Genomic DNA, 27,092 nt, shown 5'->3' with positions numbered 1-27,092 from the left:
GGGAAGGGGAACATCACACACTGGGACCTATCATGGGGGGGGGAGGGGGGAGGGATTGCATTGGGGAGTTATACATGATATAAATGATGAATTGATGGGTGCTGACGAGTTGATGGGTGCAGCACACCAACATGGCACAAGTATACATATGTAACAAACCTGCACGTTATGCACATGTACCCTAGAACTTAAAGTATAATAAATAATAATAATAATAATAATAATAATAAATTACTGGAGGCAGGGCATGGTGGCTCATGCCTGTAATCCCAACCCTTTGGGAGGCTGAGGCTGGTGGATTACTTGAAGTCAGGAGTTCAAGACCAGCCTGGCCAACATGGTGAAACCTTGTCTCTACTAAAAATACAAAAAATAGCTGGGCATTGTGGCGCACAATTGTAATCCCCACTACCCAAGAGGCTGAGGCAGGAGAATCTCTTGAATCCGGGAGGCAGAAGTTGCAGTGAGCATTGCACTCCAGCCTAGGTGACAGAGTGAAATCCTGTCTCCAAAAACAGAAAACAAAACAAAACAAAAAAAACATTCTGGCAACTGTTTGTCTTTCAATAACATTCTATGCTAATTCTTTTAAAATACAGTTTAAGCTTTAGATTCCACTAATATTTATCGACACCTAGTATGTCAAATGCTGTGCTAGGCAGTTTTTACATACTTTAGAGTACTTCATTTTACCTTCAAAACAAGCCTGAGAAGAAAGGATATTCACTGCATTTTACAAATGAAGATATTGAGTCTCAGAGAAATTAAGTGACTTGCTGAAATAAATGAAAATATGTTTTATCTTCTGAAATTCAACATTAATCTGAAGTCTAAGACAGGAATAGGCAGTCCTGTGTTGGTCTTAAGAGTAAATGTTAGTTTTAGTTCAGTCGTCTTCTTGAAAGTCTACTAGAAGGAAGAATGAATAATAATAGTGTATCATTGTCCATCCATCGGGATACTAATGGATCATTGTGCATTTTTGCAAAATAGAGAAATAGTCTCTCCTTTTCTGAAGCTCTGTTAAGTAAGTGAACATGTACTTTTTATAAGGCTGAGTTATAGGATGAAAGAGAAGAAGGGTAATAACAAGAAGAGCATTTTTGCTGTGCATTTACTTGCATAACTGAATGTATTAAGAAAATGTTGGCCGGGCACTGGGGCTCACACCTGTAATCCCAGCACTTTGGGAGACTGAGGCTGGCGGATCACGAGGTCAGGAGATTGAGACCATCCTGGCTAACACGATGAAACCCCGTCTCTACTAAAAATACAAAAAATTAGCTGGGCGTGGTGGTGGGCGCCTGTAGTCCCAGTTACTCGGGAGGCTGAGGCAGGAGAATCGCATGAACCTGGGAGGCAGAGCTTGCAGTGAGCCGAGATCATGTCACTGCACTCTGGCCTGGGCGACAGAGTGAGACTCTTGTCTCAAAATAATAATAATAATAATAATAAAATAAAATAAAATAAAATAAAATAAAATAAAAAAAGAAAATGTTGAATGTAGAATTCAAGCTCAGCAGATGTAACAAGGACCAAGATAACAATGGCTTAAACAAGTTAGAAGTTTCTTTCTCTCTTACTTAATAGCTGGAGCTGGGTAGTTCTGGGGATTGTGGAGGTGCCCAAGGTCAGACACCTGAAGTCTATAGTTTTTCTGTACATTATTTAATCTTGGTTTCTAGTCTATCATGATGACCACTTATATAAGATGCATTTAAAAATCTCATGCATATGAAGATGCATTTAAAAATCTCATCATCATTTACTAAGAGCTAATGGTCGCTTGGGAATAAGTAAAAATGCACAAGTGCAGTCAACTAAAGAGAGATTGGGTATTGTAGGGCCTGGGTAATCTGTAGACAGCCTGAGCAACTGCAGCAGGGAATTAGAACCACTGCGAGTGATAACGATAGGAAATTTCCTAGAGGGATTCGGCATCACACAATTGCAGGAGAAGCTGAGAACACAAAGGTCTAGAAGGGGACAATTGGGGAAAAGGGAAAAATTTATTAATCAAGGCACGGAGGGAAGCTGGTGAAGAAGCATGTGGAACGCTGAGGTCTTGGCATCTGGTGGTGGCCTTCTGAAGCTTCTGCTTGACAGCAGGGCAGGCCGGAGGAAAAGCTGGACTCAGAGAGAAACAGAGAGGACTCACTGAACTGGAATCCATGCGAGGAAACTGCAGCACGCAGGTCTTTGGCCACATCACTCCAGTGAGGCCAGCGACCTGCGGAAAAACTGCTGTCTTCTCCCAGAGCCCAGTCTGGTGCTTGGAGAAGTTATAGGAGGAGATCTGGCCAAACTCGCTGGGCCCGCACTCCACCCAAGGGAACCAGTGATTGGCAGCAGGGTGTAGGAGCTGCGGTGGTGGCTAGGGCCCAGCACCAACGTCTCCAGCACAGCACTGTGGGGTCACTTTGGCCTTCCAAATCATGCAAATTTCTCTTCTTTCCAACCCTAGCCCAGAGCTACCTAGGGAAGAGAATTCTGGAAAATGTCCTTCTAGCTTAGCTAAGCAACACAGCACAAAATCACCACAGTAACAGACTCTGGCCTAAGAGAGAATACCTGTGACTATGGGGGAAAAAATTTTAAAAAGTCAAGGGCCCTAAATTCAGTCCATTGCTGTGATAGACTTTAAAAATCAAAATGTTAGTTATTCAAATATATGACTAGCTTCCATTCCATCTAAAACAAGAGGTGAGGTCATTTCATTAAGGTCTCCTGGCCTTCTGTTTCTTTAGCTATAAAACCGAAAAACACATTTGCTAATGCATTGTAAAGGCTTTTATGCTTGTTTTCTCAGGAACGTTAATTATCTCCCTTGAGCTGATGACTCTCGCTTATCTCCAGTTCCATCATCTCACATGACTTCTGGTTCCTTTTTTCCCAATGAGTACTAAACTTTTCCCCCCGGATGCTTCACTGGCAGCCAAACACAACACCCCCAAAGCTGAATTCCTTTTCCTTTTATACCAGGATTCTTTACCACTTCCATTCCCTTTCCAGAGGGCAGTCACTCTTCCTGCCACTCGGAGTGATGCTCTGGGGCTTTTTCTCAGTTCAGTCAATCATCACAATGGCTCTTGCTTTTATGGTTTCCTTTCTATTTCTGCCATCCTATGCTACCTCTTATCATCTCATTGTCAGATTACTGGGATACCCTTCCAGAAGTCTTTGTCTATTCCAGCTCTTCTCACACCCATCCATCCTCCAGACCACTGTCAACCTAAAATGAGTGACCAACTCTCCAAAGCAAAGAGTTTAATAGGGAGTAGCAGGGGTGTTGCAAATCTGTGATATGCATGCTGTGATGGTTCATAGACATATCTGGGGGTTGGGGCAAAGGAGGAGCTTTTAAAGACAAAAAGAATGCTACATAGATTGTAACCAAAGGTTACAAAGGCCAAAGGTAACAGGGGTTTGTTATAGGAGTTGGCATTAGCCAACTTATTGGTTGGTTGAGACAGACTTGCTAGGCAAGTGTCTTTGTGAAAACAGATTATTTGGAATACTGCAGTCTTGAGGGATTTCCTTGCAATAAGTACTGTTACAGGAAAACCATGTAGTACGTGCAGAAATCTCTCATGATAAGACCTCCTTCTTTCTTGCCCTCCTGACTCCATTTTGTTTGTGTTTTGACATAAGTGACTCTATTTTGGTACTGGCAACTTTCACATCAGTATTCCTTAAATACTATTTTCCTCATGTCATCAATGTTTATGAATCTTCAAAGATTTCCTCCTTTCTTCCATGACATACAGGTCAAATGCCTTTCAAGGTGAAAAGGAGATTAGAAATGATCTGGCGCAACATTTTTTTTTTCTTTTCTTTTCTTTTCTTTTCTTTTCTTTTCTTTTCTTTTCTTTTTTTTTTTTTTTTTTTGGAGATGGAGTTTTGCTCTTGTCGCCTAGGCTGGAGTGCAATAGTGTGATCTCAGCTCACTGTAACCTCCGCCTCCGGGGTTCAAGAGATTCTCCTGCCTCAGCCTCCCAAGTAGCTAGGATTACAGGTACCCGTCACCATGCTTGGCTAATTTTTGTATTTTTAGTAGAGTTGGGGTTTCACGGTGTTGGCCAGGCTGGTCTCCAATTCCTGACCTCAAGTGATCTATCCACCTCGGCCTCCCAAAGTGCTAGGATTACAGGCATGAGCCATTTAATAGAAAATAAATAAAAGAAAGTCTGGGAGATTGAGGACACACAGATTTGGGACTAGAACCTTAGGTACTTGAAAACTAATCCATGTTCTTTCTGCTTCTATATCACCTATATTTGAGGCAAAACCTCTGGTTTTTCAAGACCCTCCATTATCTCACCCAGCTCTATTAAGGCGTCTGCACTACCATAGGGCCACGATTTACTTGTAGTCTAAGTCTTGTGCTCCAGGGTCACCAGAGACTCCACGTAACAGAAAAGTGAATGACGCCTCCTGGATTGTGCAATGAGGCAATGCTTTATCAGTGTGGGTTTATTCCCCACTGTTCCACACCCAAGTCAATACACACAAAGCACTTGTTGTGGTCTCTTCCTTCCCCCTCTCCTCTATCCAGATCTTTCCTCTTTTTGAAGTTTAATGGAAGCTTTATCTCCTCTTAGAATCCACTCCATTTTTTAGAGGTCTTTATTTATATGAACTACTACTAGTGTGTTTCTAGAGTAATTCGGTTCTGGGCTACAAAGGGTGTAAATTTAAAAATCAGAAAACCTCTGTTCTAATCCCAGCTCTTCTACTCACTGGTGGTGGGACCTTTATGTGATTTTTCTTCTCTGAGCTATTTCTAATCTACGAAACGGGCATAGTAATACCTGTCCTATCTCCTAAGAGTACAGGTGCACATCAGATGATCTAATGTATATGAGAGTGCTTTAGATGCTATAAAGTATGAGAGTATGATATAATGTAAGTTACAATGTGAGAACACATCTTAGCTCTTAGCAATAGTGTATTACTTCTGTATGTTTATTTTGGTTTATTAACCAGAATGTAGTTACGGACTGTAAGCATTTTGAAGGAAGAAACATCTCACATATTTTCTTTCTGTCCCTGTAAGTGAGCACTGCATGAGTCTGTTTAAAAATCATGCTGGTTTATTTACCTTTGTGTTTTTAAGCGGGAATGAGGAAAAGGACTTAAAAATACGATGCAGATATAGGAAAGATCTCAAACTGGGCTTCTTTACTTGCGTAAAGATCTGGCTAGTGGGCAGGCTAGGAACTAAGTAAGCTAGAAATACTAGGATGCCAAAAAACTTCTGTTCCTGCCAGATACCATCACGAGGCTCTTTGCAGAACAATCCATCACTTGGACATGATTTAAAAAAATCTCTTTCTGATTTTGGCTGTAAGAAAAGATGCAGGAGATTTAGTAGTGTTAAGAAACAATCGGTGGGATATATTTAGGCATTTCTTTGTTAAGGCATAAATAGTTATTCGAGAATTTTGGACACAATATCTAACAGTTGTTGTGGATGCTTTTTGGATCCTCTGCTTTTTGCTACAACATGGAAAAGAGGAGCTTCAGAGAACTACTTAGACCAAAAGCAATGCCAGCAAGATGGAGAATCTCAAGGTTGAAGGAAGTTTGAATCTAGGAAAAGGAAATACTTCTTACATCTCATGGACTGTCCAATTTACAACTGCAGGTGCAAGGACTGGCCTGGGTAATCACACGTGAGGCCTGGAGTCATGCTGTCAGAGGCAGGAATCCAAATCACACCTTCTAAAGAGAACAGTCATTTCACATTCTTATCCTGAGGCTATGGATTCCCTTCGTGTTTTTAAAAGAGACCCAAATAATTCTCCATTTTTTTTCTTGCCAAGAGTCAATCCTTTATGTCCATATTCACATTTTAGTTTCTTTTCTAAAGAAAGTATACCATAGTAATTTCATTTCAACCCCCAGTTGTATTCTAGGGCATTGGTATAAACTATATAAACTAGTTGGAGCTTAAAGAAGATTTTTATTAGGAACAAGCTTTTCATACCAGATCATGAATGCATTATCAAACTTATTAACCTGATGCGATTAGTGCTCAGGTATTTAGAGAGTTTATTGCTTGTAATACAAACAAATCCTTTGTGTAAATAGAGGTATGAAGGGAAAAGTACTTGCTGTTCTAAAGTAACATTGAAAGCAAGATTAAACCATCCTTATTAGACCTTCTTAAATATGGACTGGCTTGGAACAACATTCCTTAATTGTGTTAGATCACAGCATGGTTTTCTTCTGCCAGGAAAGTGTTTCTATTCTTAGGTTAAAGCGGATGTCCTACATCATTTTACTTTCTGGTCCCCTGTTCCCCTAACTGTAAAATAATGGAGTTGTCCCAGAATTTAGAATTCAGGAGGGGGTACTCATGTAATCCTACATACTTTTTTTTTTTTTTTTTTTTTTTTGAGATGGAATCACTCTGTTGTCCAGGCTGGAGTCCGGTGGCTCGATCTCGGCTCACTGCAACCTCTGCCTCCTGAGTTCAAGTGATTGTCCTGCCTCAGCCTCCCGAGTAGCTGGGATTACAGTTGTGCACCACCACCATGCTTGGTTAATTTTTGTAGCTTTAGTAGAGATGGGGTTCTACCATATTGGCCAGGCCGGTCTTGAACACCTGACCTCAAGTGATCCACTTGCCTTGGCCTCCCAAAGTGCTGGGATTATAGGCATGAGCCATTGCACCCAACATCTTATGTACTTTTAGAATGCATTTAAAATATTATTCTAAGAAGAGGACCATAGGCTTCACCAGCCTACCGAAGAGGTTCATGGCCCCAGAGAGGCTAAGAGCCCCTCCCTTCCATTTTTCTGTAGCTAACATTAAAACTCTTACATCACATAAAATCAGGATACATACTTATTAAGCACTCTGTTGTCCATATCTTATCTTTCACTTCAAATATGTTCAAAATCTTACTTCAACTCTCCACTATTTCTGGGGTGCTCTTGATAATCACTTTAGTTCCCTTTAATAACAGAATTTTTCTGACATGGTTCTTTCACACCATAGAATCACAGATTCTTGACATTGTGAAGATACAGAACAATGCGAAGATTTTTGTATTCATGTTTCACAAGTAAAGTCAAGATAAGCCAAAACCCAAGGCATAATGTTATTATTTCATGAACTCATCTGAGGTGATACTTGTGTAGAAACCCAGCCCTCCTTAAAATAGCCACTGAACTCAGAAAAATATGTGTGACTTTTTAAAATCATAATTATTAGGGCTTTTTATCCAAAAATTCGTATGCCCATAAATTAATTAATTGACCTCTTCTTTCATCTCATGATGAAAAATTTTTCACGGTGAGCAGATGGAAGGCATTTTTCCCAAGGTCACATATGAAGTTAGGTAATAAAGCTGTGACTATCATCCTTCAGCTACCTTTGTATTCACATATTCAAGTGACAGATGACACCAAATAATCTCCCCTGATCTCTTCTGCCAACACTGAGGACTCAAATGGGCAGAAATTCCAGCAAGAAAACATCTTAGAGTGAGCAAGAAGAAAAGATAGAGAGAGAAGTGGTAGGGATTCATTGATTCACTCACACATCCAGCACATGTGTCTTGCCCACCCACGACATGGCAGGCACAGTACTAGGTGCTGGAGATCCTCATCTTCACGAGCTAGTGATGGGGACAGGCAAAAAGAAAAAAAAAAAAATGAACACACCTATGATACAGTTTTAGGAGACAGAAGTGTTAAAATTTAGGTGGAGGTAAGAGTGATAAAGAAAAATACAAGAGGGTAAGTGAAAGGGCATGCTTGGAGGAGGGTTATTTCCAATATGATAGTGACAGAAGGCGTTTCTGAGGTGGTAACCTTTGGGCCAAGGTTTGATGAAGAAAGCAGTGTGACAATCTCGGAGGAGGGGGTCTTGAAGCAGGGCTAATGGCAGGTCAGATGGCTTTGAGGACATGAGCTTGAAGGGTGAGGAGAGCTGCAAGAAAGCCATTGTGTTTGAATATGGACCAGGCTTTGCCATTGGACTGCCTGGCCTTGAATCTGGTGCCACCATGTAGGACTTAGGGCAAGTCTGTTGATCTCTCTAGCTTTCAGTTTTCTTATCTGGAAAACAGGGCAGTTGTATCCACTTGATAGCCTAATTGTGGAGTTAAATGAAGGAATCTGTATAATGTGCCCCTAGTTCAGTGCACGGTGTGTGGCATGGACTTAATACACTTAGTCATTAGTGTTATTAAATGTCTGGCTGTGGTCTAGACATGAGGCGAACAGTTCTGATAATGCCAGCACTGACTTCAACAGGCATTTTGCTTAAGTCACTCTGGGACACACAGGAAGTGCTTCAAGCCCTTTATTGATTTACGATGTTGTGGTCTTCTTTGCCTCCCTCTACACATAAATCCAGCTGAGTCAGGACCACAGAGACCAGATTGTGGCTTTGAGAAGTCTAGTTCAATCCTAGGTCACCTGCAGTCCAGAGGGCTTCCTAGGAAACCAGATAGGTTTTACAGAAAATCATGAAGCTTTGGTGAAAGAAGAGGAAAGGTGAGATATAGGCTGAGAAACAGACAAATGTCCACTCTTCTTTTTTTTTTTTTCTTTTTGGAGACAGAGTCTCGCTCTGTCGCCCAGGCTGGAGTGCAGTGACGCGATCTCGGCTCACTGCAAGCTCTGCCTTCCAGGTTCACACCATTCTTCTGCCTCAGCCTCCGGAGTAGCAGGGACTACAGGCGCCCACCACCACGCCCAGCTCATTTTTTGTATTTTTAGTAGAGACAGGGTTTCACCATGTTAGCCAGGATGGTCTCGGTCTCCTGACTTCATGATCTGCCCGCCTCGGCCTCCCAAAGTGCTGGGATTACAGGCGTGAGCCACCGTGCCTGGCCTAAATGTCCACTCTTCTAAGTTGGTGCAACGAATTTAGACTATATGTCCTGTGCAAACATCAACTCTGCCCTGTTCACCTTGGCTTCTCCAGGCCTAACATGGCACCTGGCCCACAATTGGGGATCAATAAATATTTGTTGGATGAATAAAAAAATTCTTTCTAGAACTCTCTCAGCTTCCATAATTAAGGTGGAGCTGCCTAGTCTGGGACTGGATATCCTGATCTCCTCTGGTATGACTCTGACCTAATATCCAGGGAGAGGTGAATGTGGCTCGTTTGGAACCTCACACACATTTGGCCAAAAATTATTTCTGAGTAAAGCTACTAAATTGAGGATGCAAGGCCATCACCAATATTTGGTGACTGAAGAAGTTTCATGTTTTAGATTCACTAAAGACCATTTAAAAAAATGTACAGTGTTAGACAAAATTTATTTTAAGTTTTTCCATGTTTTTCTCCAAATATGAGACCCAGCTTCCTCTGACAAAAAGATTGAGAATAGCCCATCCAAGGTAGGATAATTATTCCTACCTTGGTTTCATGTAATTGAATGTATTTAAACTTGACTCTTTACCAAAAAGATTGGAGGAAATTCCTTCATGGTTCTCCTAAGAGAAATATGTGACAATCTAAAGCTGGAATCTGGGAGGGAGGTGTTTTTGCTTGCCTAATTAAACATTAGAGTTTATAGAAATATTTCAATGGATCATCTCAGCCTTAAGAATCACATTAAATCTCTCAGATGTGAATGGGCAATCTAAAGTCGATAACAGTACTCAAAGATCTTTGTAGAAAAATCATACCATAGCCACAAGTAATCAAGCTGTCAATAAGTGTAAGGGGCTGAGATTTTACCCCACTTGCAAGCTAACAAGTTAGCCTGTCACAGTTTAATGATGTTGACAAAAAACACAAGACTCCTTGGTCAGAGACAAAGGGTAGTTTATTATCATAGCAAAGCAATAGCCAGAATATCAACACTTGCCCAGGTTCTCCAAGCCACAATACAGGTCAACATGAAGGGGGCCAGATGACACCTGCACATATTTTCTTTTTTGAGGGAACAACCCAGCCTAGCAAACCCACATTTTTTATAATAGAGAGTAAGTCACCCTGATGTCTTCCCTGGAGGGAGACATTTTATTTATTTATTTATTTTTATTCTTTGTTATTTTTTCTAGCAGATGTTATCTTTAGCGGACAGTCAACAAACTTGCCATTTGTTCCAGAGGGTGTCACTATCTCTATCTCCAAGACTATTTATTATGCAGCCTACAACAAGGCTATTATACAAACAGCCTTGGAAAGGCAGCTTAGAGCAAAGACAGTCAGTGCCTTTTCCCACAAGACATGAAGAAATGTGAGAGACCCATGGAGAACTGGCTCCCAACCCAAACATCCTAAAACTCAGATGTCTTTCTTTCTATTCGAAACAACAAACTAGAATTTCGAAAAACTCAAAGACCATAGAGCCTAACTTTTCGTTCTCTTTGATTTTATGGAGCGGAACCAGCCTATTGGAGGGTGGGTATCGATGTTGGAAGCATGAGTGGGTATCGATGTTAAAGCATAAAATTTAAACTTAGATTTAAACAAATAACTCTGGCTCTGAAAAAAAATGTGTTCATGTGATATTTGCACAGCTAAAGATTATGACAGTTCCAAGGATGTGGAGCAGCAGGTTCTAATTTGGAAGTTTACTTAGTGGCTTCATTTCAAGACCTACTGGGTTTAAGGCAAAGAGGCTGACATTGCAGAAGCACAGGTGTTTCAAAAAAGATTCTGGTATTCTTCAGATTTTCTCCAAGGCTCCAGGTCCTAATATGCAGAACCACCACAGTCAAAGGCTTTTTTTCTGCTCATCTTGCTCTTCCACCATTCTTATGGGATAATTACATATCTTTAGAGAAAAGGCGATTTCGGACACTGTTATTTTTTGAACAAGAGGGGATTATTTATTTTTTAAATATATATTTATTTCCAACTTTTATTTTAAGTTCAGGGGTACACGTGCAGAATGTGGAGGTTTGTTGCATACGTAAACGTGTGCCATGGTGGTTTGCTGCACAGATCATCCCATCACCTAGGTATTAAGCCCAGTATCCATTTGCTATTCTTCCTGATGCTCTCCCTCCCCCCACACACTCCTTCGACAGGCCCCAGTGTGTGTGTTGGTCCCCACCCCCGACATGTGTCCAACAGTGTAAAAGTGTTAACAGGGGAGTTTTATTATTAAATGTAGTCATTATACAGTAATAGTCACATAATGAGTTTATGTTGCACATCTACCTTTAAGATCTTTCAAATCTTATTTTTCCCTTTAAATCTTAAGTTTCAGTTATCACCAATATTTACACAAACACTGTTCATTCTTCTCAACTAATTAAGTCAAAGGTCATTTAGAGTGACTGGAATGGTGAATTATTATATGGAAAATGGCATCCATGTGGTTTTGTACTAACTTTGCATCCAAACAACCAGGAAAAACTTAAAGAAATGTGTGCACTTAGCTAATTAAATCCTGTTTTTCCTTTTGGAGTTAGATGATGCAGCAGTAGTACCTAATAGAACCAGAGTTTAAAACTACATTTTTGTAGCATAAGCACAGCTAGAAGTATGGCAAAATGACACCATCAATCCTGTCACCATGGGCAACTGCTCACATGATATGTCGGTGTTTAACTTACCTCTCAGTCTAATACTCTAATTATAGTTCTATGACCTTGCAAATGATAAATATTGGACTGTAAAAGATGTTAAAGTGTCAGGCTAAGGTTTTAATACTATCTTAATAAACACAAGTATTCATGTGTTACTTTACCCTTTTCCATGACTCAATGTTAAGAATTTTTCAAGGATAATTTGCAACACTTAAAACTGTAATACTATCCTAATTAAAGTATCAATAATGAAAAATGTACATCAAATATTATCTCCGAAGCCATGACATTTAAGTTATGGTTCAAACTAGAAAAGACTAATTTCTTGCAGCACCTTCCTTTTTTGGCTTGGCATTTTGAACTATTAGTTCAGTGGTCTTCAAATTGGGGTATGCATGCTCCAGGGCAGGGGTTCCCAACTCCTGGACCATGCACTGGACCGGTACAGGTCTGTGGCCTGTTAGAGACCCGGCTGCACAGCAGGAGGTGAGCTGTGGGTGAGCAAGTGAAGCTGAGCTCTACCTCCTGTCAAATCAGCTCATAGGAGGGCAAACCCTAGTGTGAACTGCCCATGCGAGGGATATGGGTTGCATACTCCTTATGATAATCTAATGATAAATGTCATGTACTTGGATCATCTCAAAACCATCCCCCCTGCCCTTTGTCTGTGGAAAAATTGTCTTCCATGAAACCAGTCCCTGGTGCCAAAAAGGTTGGGGACCACGGCTGTAGGGAGTTTACTTTCTGAGGCGTACTTCTTCCATGATAATTCAAAGCAAATCAATTTCCAGAGATTCAGGCTCAAAAAAATCTGTTCTTTGATATTTCTCCTTCTGCATTGCCCAGGCTTGTCTCAAACTCCTGGTCTCAAGGGATCCTCTTGCCTCAGCCTCCCAAAGCACTGGAATTGTAGGAGTAAGCCACTGCACTGGCCTGTTTCTAAAATTTTTTAAATGGATGACAATGGCTATCAAATAGGTATGGTATTTGAATTCCATAGGAAATATTGAAAAGAGTAATATAACTATTCTACGTTAAATGTTGGAATTTAAATAGAATACAAATTGCATCCTTTGCTATTATTTAAATTTATGGTGAAAAAATGTTAGCTGTTGGCTTATAAATTAAAGAAAATAGTTTTTAAAATTCCAGGCCGCTCAAGCAAGAGAGTTTGAAGATCACTGCCATAGTTCTCTCTTATCCCCAATTGGTGCCTGCTCACAAAAGAGTTCCATTTTTGACTCTAGCATTCATTATTGAGGGTTATTCCATTTAGTCCAATTTCCCTTTGTATATTTTTTTGAAAAATCATTTCAGCTGGTTTTGACTAGAAATCTTTAGGCAGAAAGATTAGAGAACATTGAGCCTTTATTTAATTGCCGTTTTTAGTTTGTAATTTAAGTAATCCAAGATAATATTCTTGAAAAAGTATTTCTTTTACAAAAGGCCATGAGTGGATATGACTCAGGGAGAATGAGAATACAAAATAGGAAAAGAAATTAAAGCAACCACATCACTGACAATGTTGGAGATGGTATCCTATAGTGGGGTTTATTTATTTATTTATTTATTTATTTATTTATTTATTTATTTATTTTTGGGGAGACAGCCTAGCTCTGTCTCCCAGGCTGGAGTACAGTGGTGTGATCTCGGCTCACTGCAACTTCCACTTCAAGGGCTCAAGTGATTCTCCTGCCTTAGCGGGATTCCACAGTAGTGGGGACTCCAGGCTTGTCTACCACGCTTGTCTAATTTTTTGTATTTTTAGCAGAGATGGGGTTTCACAATGCTGGCCAGGCTGGTCTCAAACTCCTGAGCTTAGGTGATCCGCCCACCTCGGGCTCCCAAAGTGCCGGAATTACAAGCATGAGCCACCTCCCCTGGTCTATTTTTTTTTTTTTTTTTTTTTCGAGACAGGGTATCACTCTAACGCCTGGGCTGGAGTGCAGTGGCATGATCACAGCTCACTGCAGCCTCGATCTGTGGTTAATAACTTAATTCAGAAAAACTCTTAGAAGCTCTTAAATAAAAAGAAATTTCAATTTAAGATCGTATTTTTAATTTGATTTTAAAATTAAAAGATCACTCACTGCAGCCTCGATCTTCCTGCCTCAGCCTCCTAGGTAGCTGAGACTACAGGCACGCATCACCACACCTGGCTAATTTTTGTATTTTTTTATAGAGACAAGGTTTCACCATGTTGCCCAGGCTGATCTCAAACTCCTGGGCTCAAGCGATCCACTTGCCTCAACCTCCCAAAGTGCCAGGATTACAGGAGACAGCCATCACACCCGATCGTATACTTATTTTTAAAGAACCCAATTTTTCCACTTCGGCAACTTATGAGGCCAGATTTTAAACATCTGGTTAGAAGGGATGGGCACAGTCCCTCTCAAATTCACATTTTAATTATTCCTTTGCAGTCAGAGAGGTAGGTGTGCCACTTACAAAGGCAATGAAAACCAAGGATTTTTCACTCCTTGAAAAATCCTTAGGGCATGGCTCCTTTGCAAATCAAGTTGTTGGCAACTCTGCAGCCTGAATGTAGAGCTTCCTCCAAATTGTTGGTTCTCTGGCAAGACTTTCAAGACCTCTGTGAGCCTTTCAAACCCTGGGCTAGCATGCCAGGTGGTTTAGGAAGGACTCAAGCCAAACAGAAAGTGTGCCTGGAGAGCTGCAGAATTTAAATCTGAAGGCATAGAAGGTTAAACAGCAGTTTCTGTGGGAATTAACTGGGGCAGGAACCTGAAATAGGTAGGAGGGTGAAACACACAAGTGGCAGGGCTGCCATTTTCATTGAATACCCTTATTAATCCAAGTCCATGTCCTCAACCGGACACAAAGAGACTTCAACGTACTTGCCCTTCACGATCTTTTTATGACATTCTGTGTAGCCATAAGCACTCTGTCTATGGATTTCATCTGGATCAGGCAAGTTCTGATAGGCAGCCCTGATGATTTAATACCATGTGAAATATGAGTTTCCTATTTGTAAACAATCACCACTCCTCCGCACCCGACAAATCCAAAACTTCCTCCATCATTGCAACATAGACAAGACCTTCAAGATTCGTGCAGACCCTGACATTTATAAGGTTATGAATTGCTGAGGCAATCCTGAAACGATGGGATTGAAAGTGGAGTAATAGGAGTCAAGGAGAATCATTTTAGTGTCTGCTGAACTCCAGTGACTGTGCTCACTGTAGAAGAGTTCACTGTGTCTCTGTTATGAGTGCTCTGTGGATTCCTGATGCGCAAATAGGACAATGTGCATCCCCTTTTGGCCTGTCATCGGGGTAGGGAATAAAGAAGATGTCCAGAGACAGCCACTACTTCTTTGCTGTGGTAGTGAAAGGGAGCTCTCTCCTGTGGCAATAATTTAATTTTCCTTGGGGAGAAATTGGGCCATCTCATTGGGAAAACGAATTTGTGATTTTAAGAAAACTCCCACCAGTTACTATAAACATAAACACACTAAATCCCCAAGTAGTGATTCATACCTCTATGAATGAATAAGTGTTTCAGTCCTTACTTATGAGCTGAAACTGAGTTTCTTCACTGCTTCTGCTTTAGGTATTGACAGCATCTTTCCAGAGAACATCAAGGCTGGTGAGATTCTGGCACTGTCTTGCTTCTAGGTCATGGAAAGACTCTGACCCTTTCAGTGAGTCTATCTTGCTGCACGTGATACTTTCAGATTTATATTTCCCTCTCTCTGGAGCTGAAAACCTGTGATTCTACAATCTGGAATCATTGTTTAAATAATATTCTTTCTTTTTTGGGGTGAGGGACAAGGTCTCACTCTGCTGCTCAGGCTGGAGTGCAGTGGTATGATCATAGCTCAGGGCAGCCTTGATCTCTTGGGCTCATATGATCCTCCTGCCTCAGCCTCCCAAGTAGTTGGGACTATGGGCATGTGCCACCATGCCTGGCTTTTTAATTTAATTTAATTTTACTTTATTTATCATTTTAAGTAGAGACAAGGTTTCGCTATGTTGCTGGTCTCTAACTACTGAGCTCAAGCAATCCTCTCACCTCAGCCTCCCAAAGTGCTGGGATTACAGGTGTGAGTCACTGTGCCTGGCCCAATATTCTTATTTTTAACTTGACAGGCTCCACATTGGGAGGTTGAACTATCCTTGTCAAAACATTTGTCAATTTTTGTGACATCCAGTTTGTCAACATTAGATAAACCAAGCCATCAATTCTTTAATTCCTTCATTCAATCAAAAAAGAAGTAGACTCTTTCAGCAACAATATAGTTATTTTTGGAAGCATCAGGTGTAGGGCTTGCTTGACAAGTTTCCTTTTGAACAGAGACTGAGGGAAGTCTCTTTTTCAATATTCAACTCACTGCTTGCTGACTGGTGAAACTACTGGAGGACTTGGCTTAGCTATTATATTGAATGAATGTCTAGGACAGGCTTGCAATGTGGATCTCGAGTTTTTCTAGACAAGCCCCTGGCAGTTCAGACTGAGCACATACAACTGGTGTTTTGTACAACTGTCCCACCTTCTTGTTGGCGAGGTCCACTTTCTATCACAGCAGGATCAACTCATTTTCATTTGAGGCCAAGATGGTTCTGATGAGCCTAGCAATGATTCTCTCCAAACCTCACTAAGTAATTCCATGGCCACCATGATGAAAGATGGGGAGGGGAAGAAGGAGGTTTGAAAGGTGATGAGGTGAGGATGGAAGTTGGAACAAGAAACCCTGAGCTATCTCCTCTACTAAAAGAAAATGAGAGTGCCCTTTACCCCACCTCCTCCTCATGGCTTTTAAAGCAAATGATGGTAGGGACCCTCAGCTTCACCTGGCCAGTGTCGAATACTCATGCCAGGAAAGGGTATAGGGAGGTTGGTCCGTGGCATATATTATATAGCTTAAAATTTGGATTTATATAATTTTATCTTGCATTTGTCCAAGGACAGGTCTTCATTTCAAAGGCTTCACCAGAATTATGTAGATATCAGTCTACTCAGAGCTGGATCTTCAGTCTTGCAAAGCTCAAGACAAGACTACCTGAGCACTACACTGGTCTCATTAAAAGTAAAGCGATTCCACCAAGGATATAATCTGCAAGAATCTAGTGAAGGTCTTTTAGCATGGATAGGGGCAGGGGAAGAGAGGTGAGGTAAGGGTGGGGCAGACATGGGGTTTCCTAGTTTTGAATTCCCCATTAATAAGAACAATAATAATAATTATACTACTTTTTATTATCATTATCTTCCATGCATGAAAGGTAACCCTGTATAGATTCACTTGGAGAAGATAAGAAAAAATAGATTTTTCCAGTCTTCTACAATCAAATTTAGTTTTTTCTTCCTTTAAAGCAGCAAATTTACACCCAGCAGATGTTATTTCTACAGGGTGTAATCTTGTCAGGAGAGACAATTTTTAAGTTAGAGGCATGACTGACTGCTGGATTCTGGCATAGGCAGCCCAGGTGGTAACTGGCCAGAGCGGCCTCTCCCTAGCTTCTCGTTTCTTCTTCCCATCTCCTCTTCTGGGATAAAATTAAGTGGTTGGTTGATAAATCAGTGCTAATTTTCAAAAACACAGTGAATCAGCCAACAGTGAGCCTGAGCTGGGGTAGCACCGAAGGCCTTCTTTCCACTGAATCGAAGATGCTTACACTCTACATTTATTTATTAATTAATAAATATTTATTGAGCCACTATCAAGAAAGCACAGTGATAAAAAAAAAAAAAAAAGCATGAATTCCAGAGACTACTACGGATAATGCCACCTTTGTCACTTACGTGCTCTGTGACCTGGGCAAGTTAACTCTTCTAAGCCTCCATTTCCTCTTCAATAAAAGAGGCAACATAATAGTTCCTACCTTGCTGGGGTTTGTGAGGATCAAATGAGATGAGGTTGTAAAAATGTTTGTAAAAGCCCACAGTAAGAACTCCTGGCTGTTTTTCATTAGGCAAACTGGGTTTGATAGGCTGTGAGCAGAAGACAAGTTGATTTGCTCCTTTATTGCCCTGTCTGATCCCATCAGCCAAGCCCCATAAAGTTCCCTGTCACTCTCAGATAATAAAAAGTCCTCTGATGAATTTTGGTGCCAATAAGACTCTCCTTCTAGAAATGCAAATGTCCAGTCTGGTAAAATAATCAAATCTTGTAACTCTATTTAATTTAGAACTTCTCTCCACCCAGCTTGCTTCAGGCCAGGACGCCCAAGTCGGAGAAGGGAGAGTAGCCGGCTTCCTCTTGCTGTCCTGGCTCCATTTCCTACCCACTCATTAGCTGTGATTTCTGACTCCTCTAAGGTCAAGGGGAGAGAGACAAGGAAACAGCTCAGTCCTACAGCAGGTACACCTGGGCTCTGGCACTGAGGCTCCTGTGCTTGGCAGATGTCCTGAGCTGGCTCTCTTGTTGCTGCCAGGCAGATGGCCCCTGCCTCTGCCCTGCGGTTTGCATTTCTTGGGCCTGTGTCAGATACCAGCACTTCATGCCCCTCGCCCTATGTGTGGGGACCATGGTCCAGCTCTCCTAATGTTTCTGTGAGTCCTTTCTTCCTTGGCTGGAGGTGAGGAGGCAGCACGTCCCTTTACTGTCCTGTCCTGCTGAGGTAGGAAATGGCCCTGCTTCCCAACCACAAATGCGGGCAGGATGAGGGCAGGGAGAGATCAGGGCATGGCACTCAGATTCAATGGGTTTTCGCTAAGTGTGCTGTCCGCCACCCACTCTTCCCTTTCTTCTAGTGCCCTGGCTGGTGCTCAGCGAGATCTTTCCTGGTGGGATCAGAGGACGAGCCATGGCTTTAACTTCTAGCATGAACTGGGGCATCAATCTTCTCATCTCGCTGACATTTTTGACTGTAACCGGTAAGAAGTCTTTGTTTTCCTCGAATGTCTTTGGTCCTCACAGGACAAATCCACCTGATTCGGGAATCACATCCACCTAAAGACCATTTTTTCGCGAAAATTTTCAAACACACTTAGAGGGAGAACGGCCATGACCCTGAAGTACCCATGACCCAATTTACACAGTTTTCAATCTAAATCTATTTTATCCCCACCTGCTCTTCCCCCACCCAATTATTTTGAGCCACATCCCATATGTAGTGTTGTTTTGTCTGTAAAATTTAAAAGACATTCAAAAAATATAGCTACAATGTCATTATCACACTTAAAAATATAAATAATCATCCCTTAGTATCAAATACCCAGTCTGTGTTCACGTTCTAATTGTCCTATAATTGTTTTTAATACGTGATTTGAATCGTGACCCAAATACATAACTTACAAGTCACTGAAATGTGTCATAATTTGTAGGTTTTGTCTCCATCTCCTCCATCTCCTCACTCCCGCTGTACCTTATATTTCTATATTTCTAAAGAAATTAAAAATCTATTAAAAAACAAATGATTTATTTCATAGAATTTTCCAGTTTGAATTTTGTTGATTATAGTCATGTCACGTGTCCCTTTCTGTTTTTTTTTTTTTTTTTTTTTAGACAGTCTCTCTCTGTTGCCCAGGCTGGAGTGCAGTGGCATGATCTCGGCTCACTGCAACCTCCAGCCCCCGGGTTCAATTGGTTCTCTTGCCTCAGCCTCTGGAGCAGCTGGGATTACAGGCGCACAGCATCACACTCAGCTAATTTTTGTATTTTTAGTAGAGACAGGGGTTTCACCATGTTGGCCAGGCTGGTTTTAAACTCCAAGTGATCCACCCGCCTCAGCTTCCCAAAGTGCTGGGATTACAGGCATGAGCCACCATTCCTAGCCTTCCTCTGTCTTTTATGTTTCTTGTAAATTGCTATTAGATTTAGATAGAGGCTTGAGGAGAAAGGGAAACCAATTCACAATAACAAAAATCATGTTTAGGTGTCAGGCAGAATTGCTTGTAATAATAACGAACTTTTATTTTCAAGGGGAATCTCATCACATTTAATGATAGCAGCAGAAGGGAGATTCTTTTTTATTTTTGTTTGTTTTTGAGACAGAGTCAAGGGTCTCACTCTCTTGCCTAGGCTGGAGTGCAGTGGTGCGATTTTGACTCACCACAACCTCCACCTCCCGGGTTCAAGGGATTCTCCTGCTTCAGCCTCCCAAGTAGCTGGGACTATAGGTGCGTGCCACTAAGCCTGGCTAATTGTTTTGTATTTTTAACAGAGATAGGATTTCACTTTGTTGACCAGGCTGGTCTCGAACTCCTGACCTCATGATCCACCCGCCTCAGCCTCCCAAAGTGCTGGGATTACAGGCGTGAGCCACTGCGCCTGGCAGGGAGATTCGATAAGGTCAGGCTCATTGTTACTTTCACTGAAGCCTGAAATTCAACCGCGTTGTATAGAAAATTTGAGGATCCCTATGTCGGAAATAAGGCAAGGCATAAAAAAAGTTACAGACAAAACAAAACATTGCTGTTTGTTCCATTCAGCAGCCCCATAAATTAGATTTATATATTATAATAAAATAACCCAATATTAGGGATCAAATCAGAAACAGAAGCATTTGCCTTGTTTTCCTAGCTCCAACTTGTAAACATGGGCAGAGTAAGAAGGGAAACACTTTGGGGATTACAAAGAATGATAGAGTTGAAATAAACAAATAAAGCCTAAATTTATTAAAAAAAAAAAAAAAGAGAGAGGCTTGAGGAGATTTACATGTCATTTGTTGGTGAACTCTGTGGCAGCTGCTGCCGTGTGAACTGCCAACAGGAGGTACATGAGGTCTGGATGTCTTGCTGTTTGTCACGTTGGCCTCCTTTGATGATCATTTCCCAGACCTACTCATTATATCATTCCTTCTCCAGTTTTATCTGAAATGCCTCTCTAAAGAGAAATTTCTTCTCATTAGCTATTTGGCTACCCTGAAGTGTGGATCATATAAGAAAGGTAAAACACGTGCTTGAAACTTTCTCTTTATTTTCTAGTTTGCAAAATAATGTGGCAGTTCCCCAGTATCCACCAAAACTGACCAATGAGTCAGTTTCTCTTTATTTAATATATAGATGAGGAACACGCAGCATGACTACAATCAAGAAAATCCAGACCGTGGGAAATTCTGTGAAACAAATAACTCAATTTCTTCATTTCATATATATTGTCTTTATAGACATAATTTTCAAAAGTGGATGTTTGCTCAAAACATGTGCATATATATAAACACATATATACACACACGTACATACATATATATTTAGTACATCCACTTTTGGAAATTAACCTTTGGAGTTACTATTTAAGCATGGTTTGGGTTTTTATATAACATTTTCAAATGTTTCTATCCTACCTTTTGAGAAATAGTTCAAGATTAAAGGAAACAAAGAAACTGGTCCTACTCAGATCACATACACAAATACGTGCCCTCCACCTTCACATGTACACACATGTACACAACACACACATACCCTCCATCTGCTATTTGATGTGGAGAAAGAAAAATGGAAAAGAAAAAATGGAATTGATGAGGGATGGAAAAGATGGCATGCATCTCTGGGAGGGTGATAGCTAATACACTGGAGAAGCCAGTGAAGCTTTAGAAGTTCTGTACCGGCCTTTAGAACAAATGTTAGGAAAACAGATCCACTTACCAAAAAAAGCCTAGAATGATCTAAAACCTTTAGATGACATTTAATTGGAATGCTTGACATTTCCTACTTATTTTCAAAAATCAATTTTCCAAGTGTGGGATAGAGGGATCTAAAAGACGTGAGGTTCTACTTGGCAGCAAGCCCTTAAATACCAACATTTTTATGCAATTTCAGCTGTATCAATACAAGCAGAATGTTCCAGATAGATAAATGTACTCTGCAGTGGTCATGACACAATTGTAGTATTGCATTCAGCTCTGAGTAAAATATCTTGAGAGAGCCATTTAAAAATTGCAGTGTGTTCACTGAAGGAGAGTGACCTGAATGGCGAGGGCAGTAACCTATGCTGTGGGAAGAATGGTTGAAGAGTTCAGGATGTTTGACTTGGACAAGGGGCTTCTCAGAGAAGGGCTGAGGTGCATGCAAATATCTGAATGGCTGCCATGGAGAAGGGGTGGGGAGAGCTGATTCAATGTGTGTCCTTCCAGAGGACAAAGCACAGCCTCTGAAAGGCAGATTTAGGATCTAAGCAAGGAATAACTTTTTAGCAGATGCAGCTATTTCACAGGGTAATAAGAGGCTTCATGAAATGGTGAGCTCCCTGTTACTCAAAGTGCTCAAACAAAACTGGGGACAATTTGATGAGACAACCTTTGGGATTTTGACAATTTCTATGTTCTGGTTTTATGTTCCAGAGAAGGAAGGAAACCCAATTCTACAAGGACTTTATTAAGCAATCACTTGGGCAACACCCTGTGCCAGCTAGAAAAGCACAGAGAGACAGGAGTTTAATTAAAATTGCCAAAAGAACTGCAGTGCTGTTCCTCCTTCCTGCTTCTCCCAACCTCAGCACAACTCACCGACAAGTGGTTACTATGCTTCGATTCTTTCACGCTGCATTTACAAACACTGCCTCAGTACACAACTGCTCAGTCAGTTTTCCTGCCTGACCAACTGTGGTTTGTGGCTGCAGCAGCTGTTAAACGCTATTTGTAAAATCCTGTTTGTAGTTGGTTTGAGCCTATGTTCAGAAAGAGCCCTCTTCTTTCCGACTACTCCTTGCCACACTAGACCTTCTGCTGCTGAGTCGGGGCCACCACAATGCAAATGGCAGACTCAAATGCATTGGGGGCCACTGCTCACCACTGAAGGTGCCTTGACTTGGTCCATGACTACAAAGGGACTGTATCTTTGGCTGGAAGGGGTCAGAGGAAAAACTAGGTTTGCAGATGAGAGTCATCAGAATCTTGAGGATCCTGCTTCTTGTGATGCATCTTGGCAAGTTGATGCCTTTTACTGGATCCATGATCACTTTTTTCTCTGAAACCAGGAAGAAGCATTACAAATACACTGTAAGCTATTAAAAATGATGAAATATTGCCAGCATGAAATGATTTATTCAAATCAGAGCAAAGAAGGGTGAGCTCATTCCAAGAAAAATCCATCTGTACAAATGTCATTAAAAATGTCCACCATTGGGAATGATAGTAAGAGGAGGAAAAAATTGTTCACCAAACAGAAACTAAACTGCTACCATGGCGATTCCCAAGAGGGGAACTGAAGACGGGGAGAAGAGAGATTTTACCTTCTACATCATATGCTTCCATGTTATTTGAGGTTCCTTTTTTGCATGTGCTTTTTTATATTAATAAAGACACATTGCCATTTTGAAACAGAGAGACATGCCCACCAAGAAGATGAGATTGGGTGTAAATTGTGATAGTTACAAGACTGCTATTTACTTCATCAGAGAAAGCTAAGGTAGTCTGTAAAAGTAACACTTTCAGAGCTGGCTACATTTTAAATTTGTGATTGCTATTTTCCTGGATACTGCTGGCATGTTTGAAAATACATATGGTATTATGTATGTCCTAAGTGGCTGTTCACAAATGGGATCAAAGCTACACAAAACACATTTATAATCAATTTCTTTTGTCCTTTATAGATCTTATTGGCCTGCCATGGGTTTGCTTTATATATACAATCATGAGTCTAGCATCCCTGCTTTTTGTTGTTATGTTTATACCTGAGACAAAGGGGTGCTCTTTGGAACAAATATCAATGGAGCTAGCAAAAGTGTAAGTATTACATGCATTGGTTTCTGAACAATACTCTTTGGTCAAAAGTGCAGCTTTTATGTGCAGCAAAGGAATAATATCTGAAATTATTTTAGGACATTCCCTTTAGCGTAAGATTATGTCTTAGTGCATAATTTCAATTTCCCTGCCTTGTCTTTAATTTGGGTGATGCAGCTAAGGAAGAGTAACCATTTCTTCCCAACAAGTGAACTTTTTTTTTTTTTTTCAAACTACGAAGTGAATGCATTTGATTGGCAAGTGCGAATTTTCATTTATCGACGAAATATTGTACTGAATTTGAATAAAATCTTTACAATTGGATTTTTTTTTTTTTTTTTTTTGAGACAGAGTCTCACTCTGTCTGTCGCCCAGCCAGGCTGGAGTGCAGTGACACAATCTCAGCTCACTGCAAGCTCCGCCTCCCGGGTTCACGCCATTCTCCTGCCTCAACCTCGCCCGGCTAATTTTTTTTTCGTATTTTTAGTAGAGACGGGGTTTCACCGTGTTAGCCAGGATGGTCTCGATCTCCTGACCTTGTGATCCACCCGCCTTGGCCTCCCAAAGTGCTGGGATTACAGGCATGAGCCACCGTGACCGGTCTACAGTTGGAATGTTTTTCACATGTTAGCGTTTTATAATTATCATCAAACTGTAATGCTATTATTCATTACTGTGACCAATCAATGTATAGGTGCAAGGTTACAAGCTTTTTCCTTTTACACGAAATAAAAACAAAAATACGTCATTGTAATTAAAAAGCATTAAACCACTTTCCTTTTTTTGTAATGTAATAATTTTTACTAGAACGAAGTTTAATATTTTCACTGTCTGCATTTCTTTTCTGAAAGAGAAACTGTTATTACTGTTGTTTTACTTGATGTTTTTCTGAAATTAATTTTGTTGTATAGAGGATGTAATTCTGCTGTGCTAAGGATTAAAACTATCTCATTAAAAATTTTTATTTCCATAGATTTTTGGGAAACAGGTGATATTTGGTTACAGAGTAAGTTCTTTAGTGGTAATTGTGAGATTTTGGTGCACCCATCACCGGAGCAGTATACACTGTACTCAATTTGTAGTTTTTTATCCCTCACCGCCCCCCTAGTGCTTCCCCCACCCAGTCCCCAACCAACGGGTGAACGTTTTAAAGCTGTACTCAGTAACCATCTCAGAACTTCTTCCGTCTCTCTAGCTCCCCCCAGCAGGTTTTCTTTGCTTGGGGTTTGGGGTGTGTCCTTGAAATGTAGATATACCATGTTCACCCTGGGCTAGGACCTTGGGCCTCAGCCTTTCCATTTCTATCAGACTTATAGCTCCTTCTCTGTGCCCTAAACACTTGCTAAGGCTAAGATTAGCAGAAAAACTCTCAGGCTTAACCATCTACAGTTGTTCTAAATAGTGCACATTTAAGGTAATTTTAAGAAAGATAAGCTTCTTATATGAATAGGCATTTAGAAAACTCGTTAAAAAATTTCACAAGGAGAGATTGTTTAAACAATTTAACTTAGAAGTGAAACATTTAATTTAGAAGTGGGTGGCAGAAAATTCCCTTTCCTTTTTTAGTAGCTCTAATTGCCAAAACCATGTCCTGGGAGAAGAGGTGAGACATAGGGGCTAAGAATGAAGGAGAACTTGTTACTCTTCCTAGGATTACATCATTTCATTTAGAAATGCAGGGATACTTGTTCTTGGGTTTTAATATAATGGGAGGAAACTACATTTTCACAATTTGTGATTTTCTTTTAAAAATACTTTGAAAACAGTAGAGGGAAATGTATGATTATAGATATTGTGGGCATAGCGATTCTTCAGCTTTTACTTGAAGGAAGAATAAACCTGATAGGTGAATTGTTAGTAGGTATATGTGTGCATGTGTATTTATATTGAACCAACCATTAATCTTGGCTTATTGGGGGTATGGTAAGTAGGATTGTGGAAAATTTTCACTTTGTGCTTTATACACTTTTAGATGATCTAAATTTTAAAAATACTTTACAAAAAGCAGAAAAAAATTCTCCCAGTTTAAGCTTAAGATAAATATCAAATTATAAGACTTTCGTTTTATACAAATGAGGCCCTGTTTTCAAAAAAATAAAATGAAAATGATTCATTTACAATGGGAAATAAAATTGTGAGGAAGGCTGGCTATATCCTTGGACTAACCAATGCACTGCCTGACTCTATCCAAGTGGAGGGTAAAATGATTGGATTTTTTGGTGTGCATTAGACTCTGAATAATGGCTATCAATTACAAATATGATTGAAAGCATCAATGGCCTCAGATTTTAATTAAACTCAATGTATCCACCTGTAAACTGGCAACATTCCTCATGGATTCAGGTTTTTTTCCATAACTGAGATGCCAGGACATTGATGACTTCCAAATCTATTGATCTTCCTTCATTTCTCATCCTTCCTTATGCCTGTTTCACATCAATTATCCATTGCTGCATAACCAAAGCGTCCCAAATGTAGCAGCTGAAAACAATGGACCATTTCCAGTGATTCTTTGGTTTGGCTGGGTGGTGCCTCTGCCTATTTTGCCTGGGCTCACTCACGTGTCTCCCTGGGCAGGAGGGCCCACAATCACACGGGACTTGATCACATAGGTGGCAGTAGGTGCCAGCTGTCAATGGAGCTTCAGTTCTCCTCAGTGGCTTCTCATCCTTGAGGAGGCAAAGTGGCTTCCTCACATGTCAAACTCAGGGTAGCTTTTCAAGGTAGTGAAGGCAGAAAGAAGCTGCAAGTCTCTCTGAGGTTTACATCAGGAATACACACATCACTTTGACTACTTTCTATTGTCAGCACAAGTCCTGAGGCCAGCCCAGATACAAGGGGTGAAGAAAGAGACCTAACCTCTTGATGAGATGAAGGGCGAAGAATTTCTGACCACATTTAATCTACCACACCTACTCTTTCTTGAAGTTCTTTTAGCTATGTGAAACAATCTTCTTTCCTGGATGGCCTCCTAGCTCACGACTCTAACTCCTGATTTCTCCTTCTGTTCCTACATTTTACCTAGCTTTGAAGATTCAGCTCTACATCCTTATGCTTTTAGACTCAAGTACTCATCCTCGAAGTCCTGAGTAGCTCTAGCCCTGGAGAGTAATCCTTTGTCCTAGATTTTCAGTATCTTCTCGCCCTCTTTTCTTCTATACTGCGCTGGCTAGAACTCTTGTGGTTTCACCGTGTTAATTAATAAAGTTTTAGTTTCCAGGAATGCTCTGTCCATTATCTTTCTTATGTAACTCCTACAAAGCCTACCTCGCTTAATATTGATTTCTGGTAGATGATTAAAAAGTATCCACTGTTCAATTTTATAACTTGTTTTATTGGCTTCGTGGTAAATCCACTTTGTGTATATGCACCTTTGAACTACTCATCTACTAACGCAGGGAGCAAAATTCCTTTAAACATTTTGTGGCCAGGTGTACTGGCTCATACCTGTAATCCCAGCACTCTGGGAGGTGAAGGCAGGCAGAACACTTGAACCCAGGAGTTCGAGACCAGCCTGACAACATGGCAAAACCCCATCTCTATCAAAAACACAAAATATTAGCTGGGCATGGTGGCTTGTGCCTGTAGTCCCAGCTACTCTGGAAGCTGAGGTAGAAGGATCATTTGAGCCTGGGAAGTTGAGGCTGCAGTGAGCTGTGATCGTGCCACTGCACTCTAGCCTGGGTGACAGAGTGAGACCCTGTCTCAAAAGAACACAGAAAAATAAGAGTAAAATTTTGTGAATTCTTGTGAACAAAAATAACTAAAAAATTGAGGCAGGGAGAAAGTAACAATTAATTAATTGAACGAAACTATATAGGCCTCCTTTACTATCACAACCCACTGTACTCTCTTAAAAAAGTCTAACTTGAAAGCAGAATGTTCTGCATAAGATTAAGGACTTTCAAATCCCTTTTTTCATATAAGGTTGTCAGAATGTATCAAATTGAAAAC

At 40.6% G+C, this 27,092-nt stretch overlaps 1 protein-coding gene across 1 annotated transcript in view; it reads left to right on the top strand.

The window, feature by feature from the left end:
- The window catches only part of SLC2A12 (solute carrier family 2 member 12), a 62,650-nt gene that overhangs the window by 27,394 nt on the left and 8,164 nt on the right, over positions 1-27,092 (top strand). The window contains exons 3-4 of the mRNA XM_023230702.1: positions 18,229-18,351; positions 23,009-23,141. Of these exons, the coding sequence (XP_023086470.1) occupies positions 18,229-18,351; positions 23,009-23,141 (256 nt within the window). The remainder of the gene's footprint in view (positions 1-18,228; positions 18,352-23,008; positions 23,142-27,092) is intronic.

Source organism: Piliocolobus tephrosceles, chromosome 5, assembly GCF_002776525.5.
Source record: "Piliocolobus tephrosceles isolate RC106 chromosome 5, ASM277652v3, whole genome shotgun sequence".
Classification (NCBI taxonomy): domain Eukaryota; kingdom Metazoa; phylum Chordata; class Mammalia; order Primates; family Cercopithecidae; genus Piliocolobus; species Piliocolobus tephrosceles.
The sequence above is the reverse complement of the archived record's forward strand: the minus strand, read 5'-3'. Positions and strand labels throughout refer to the sequence as shown.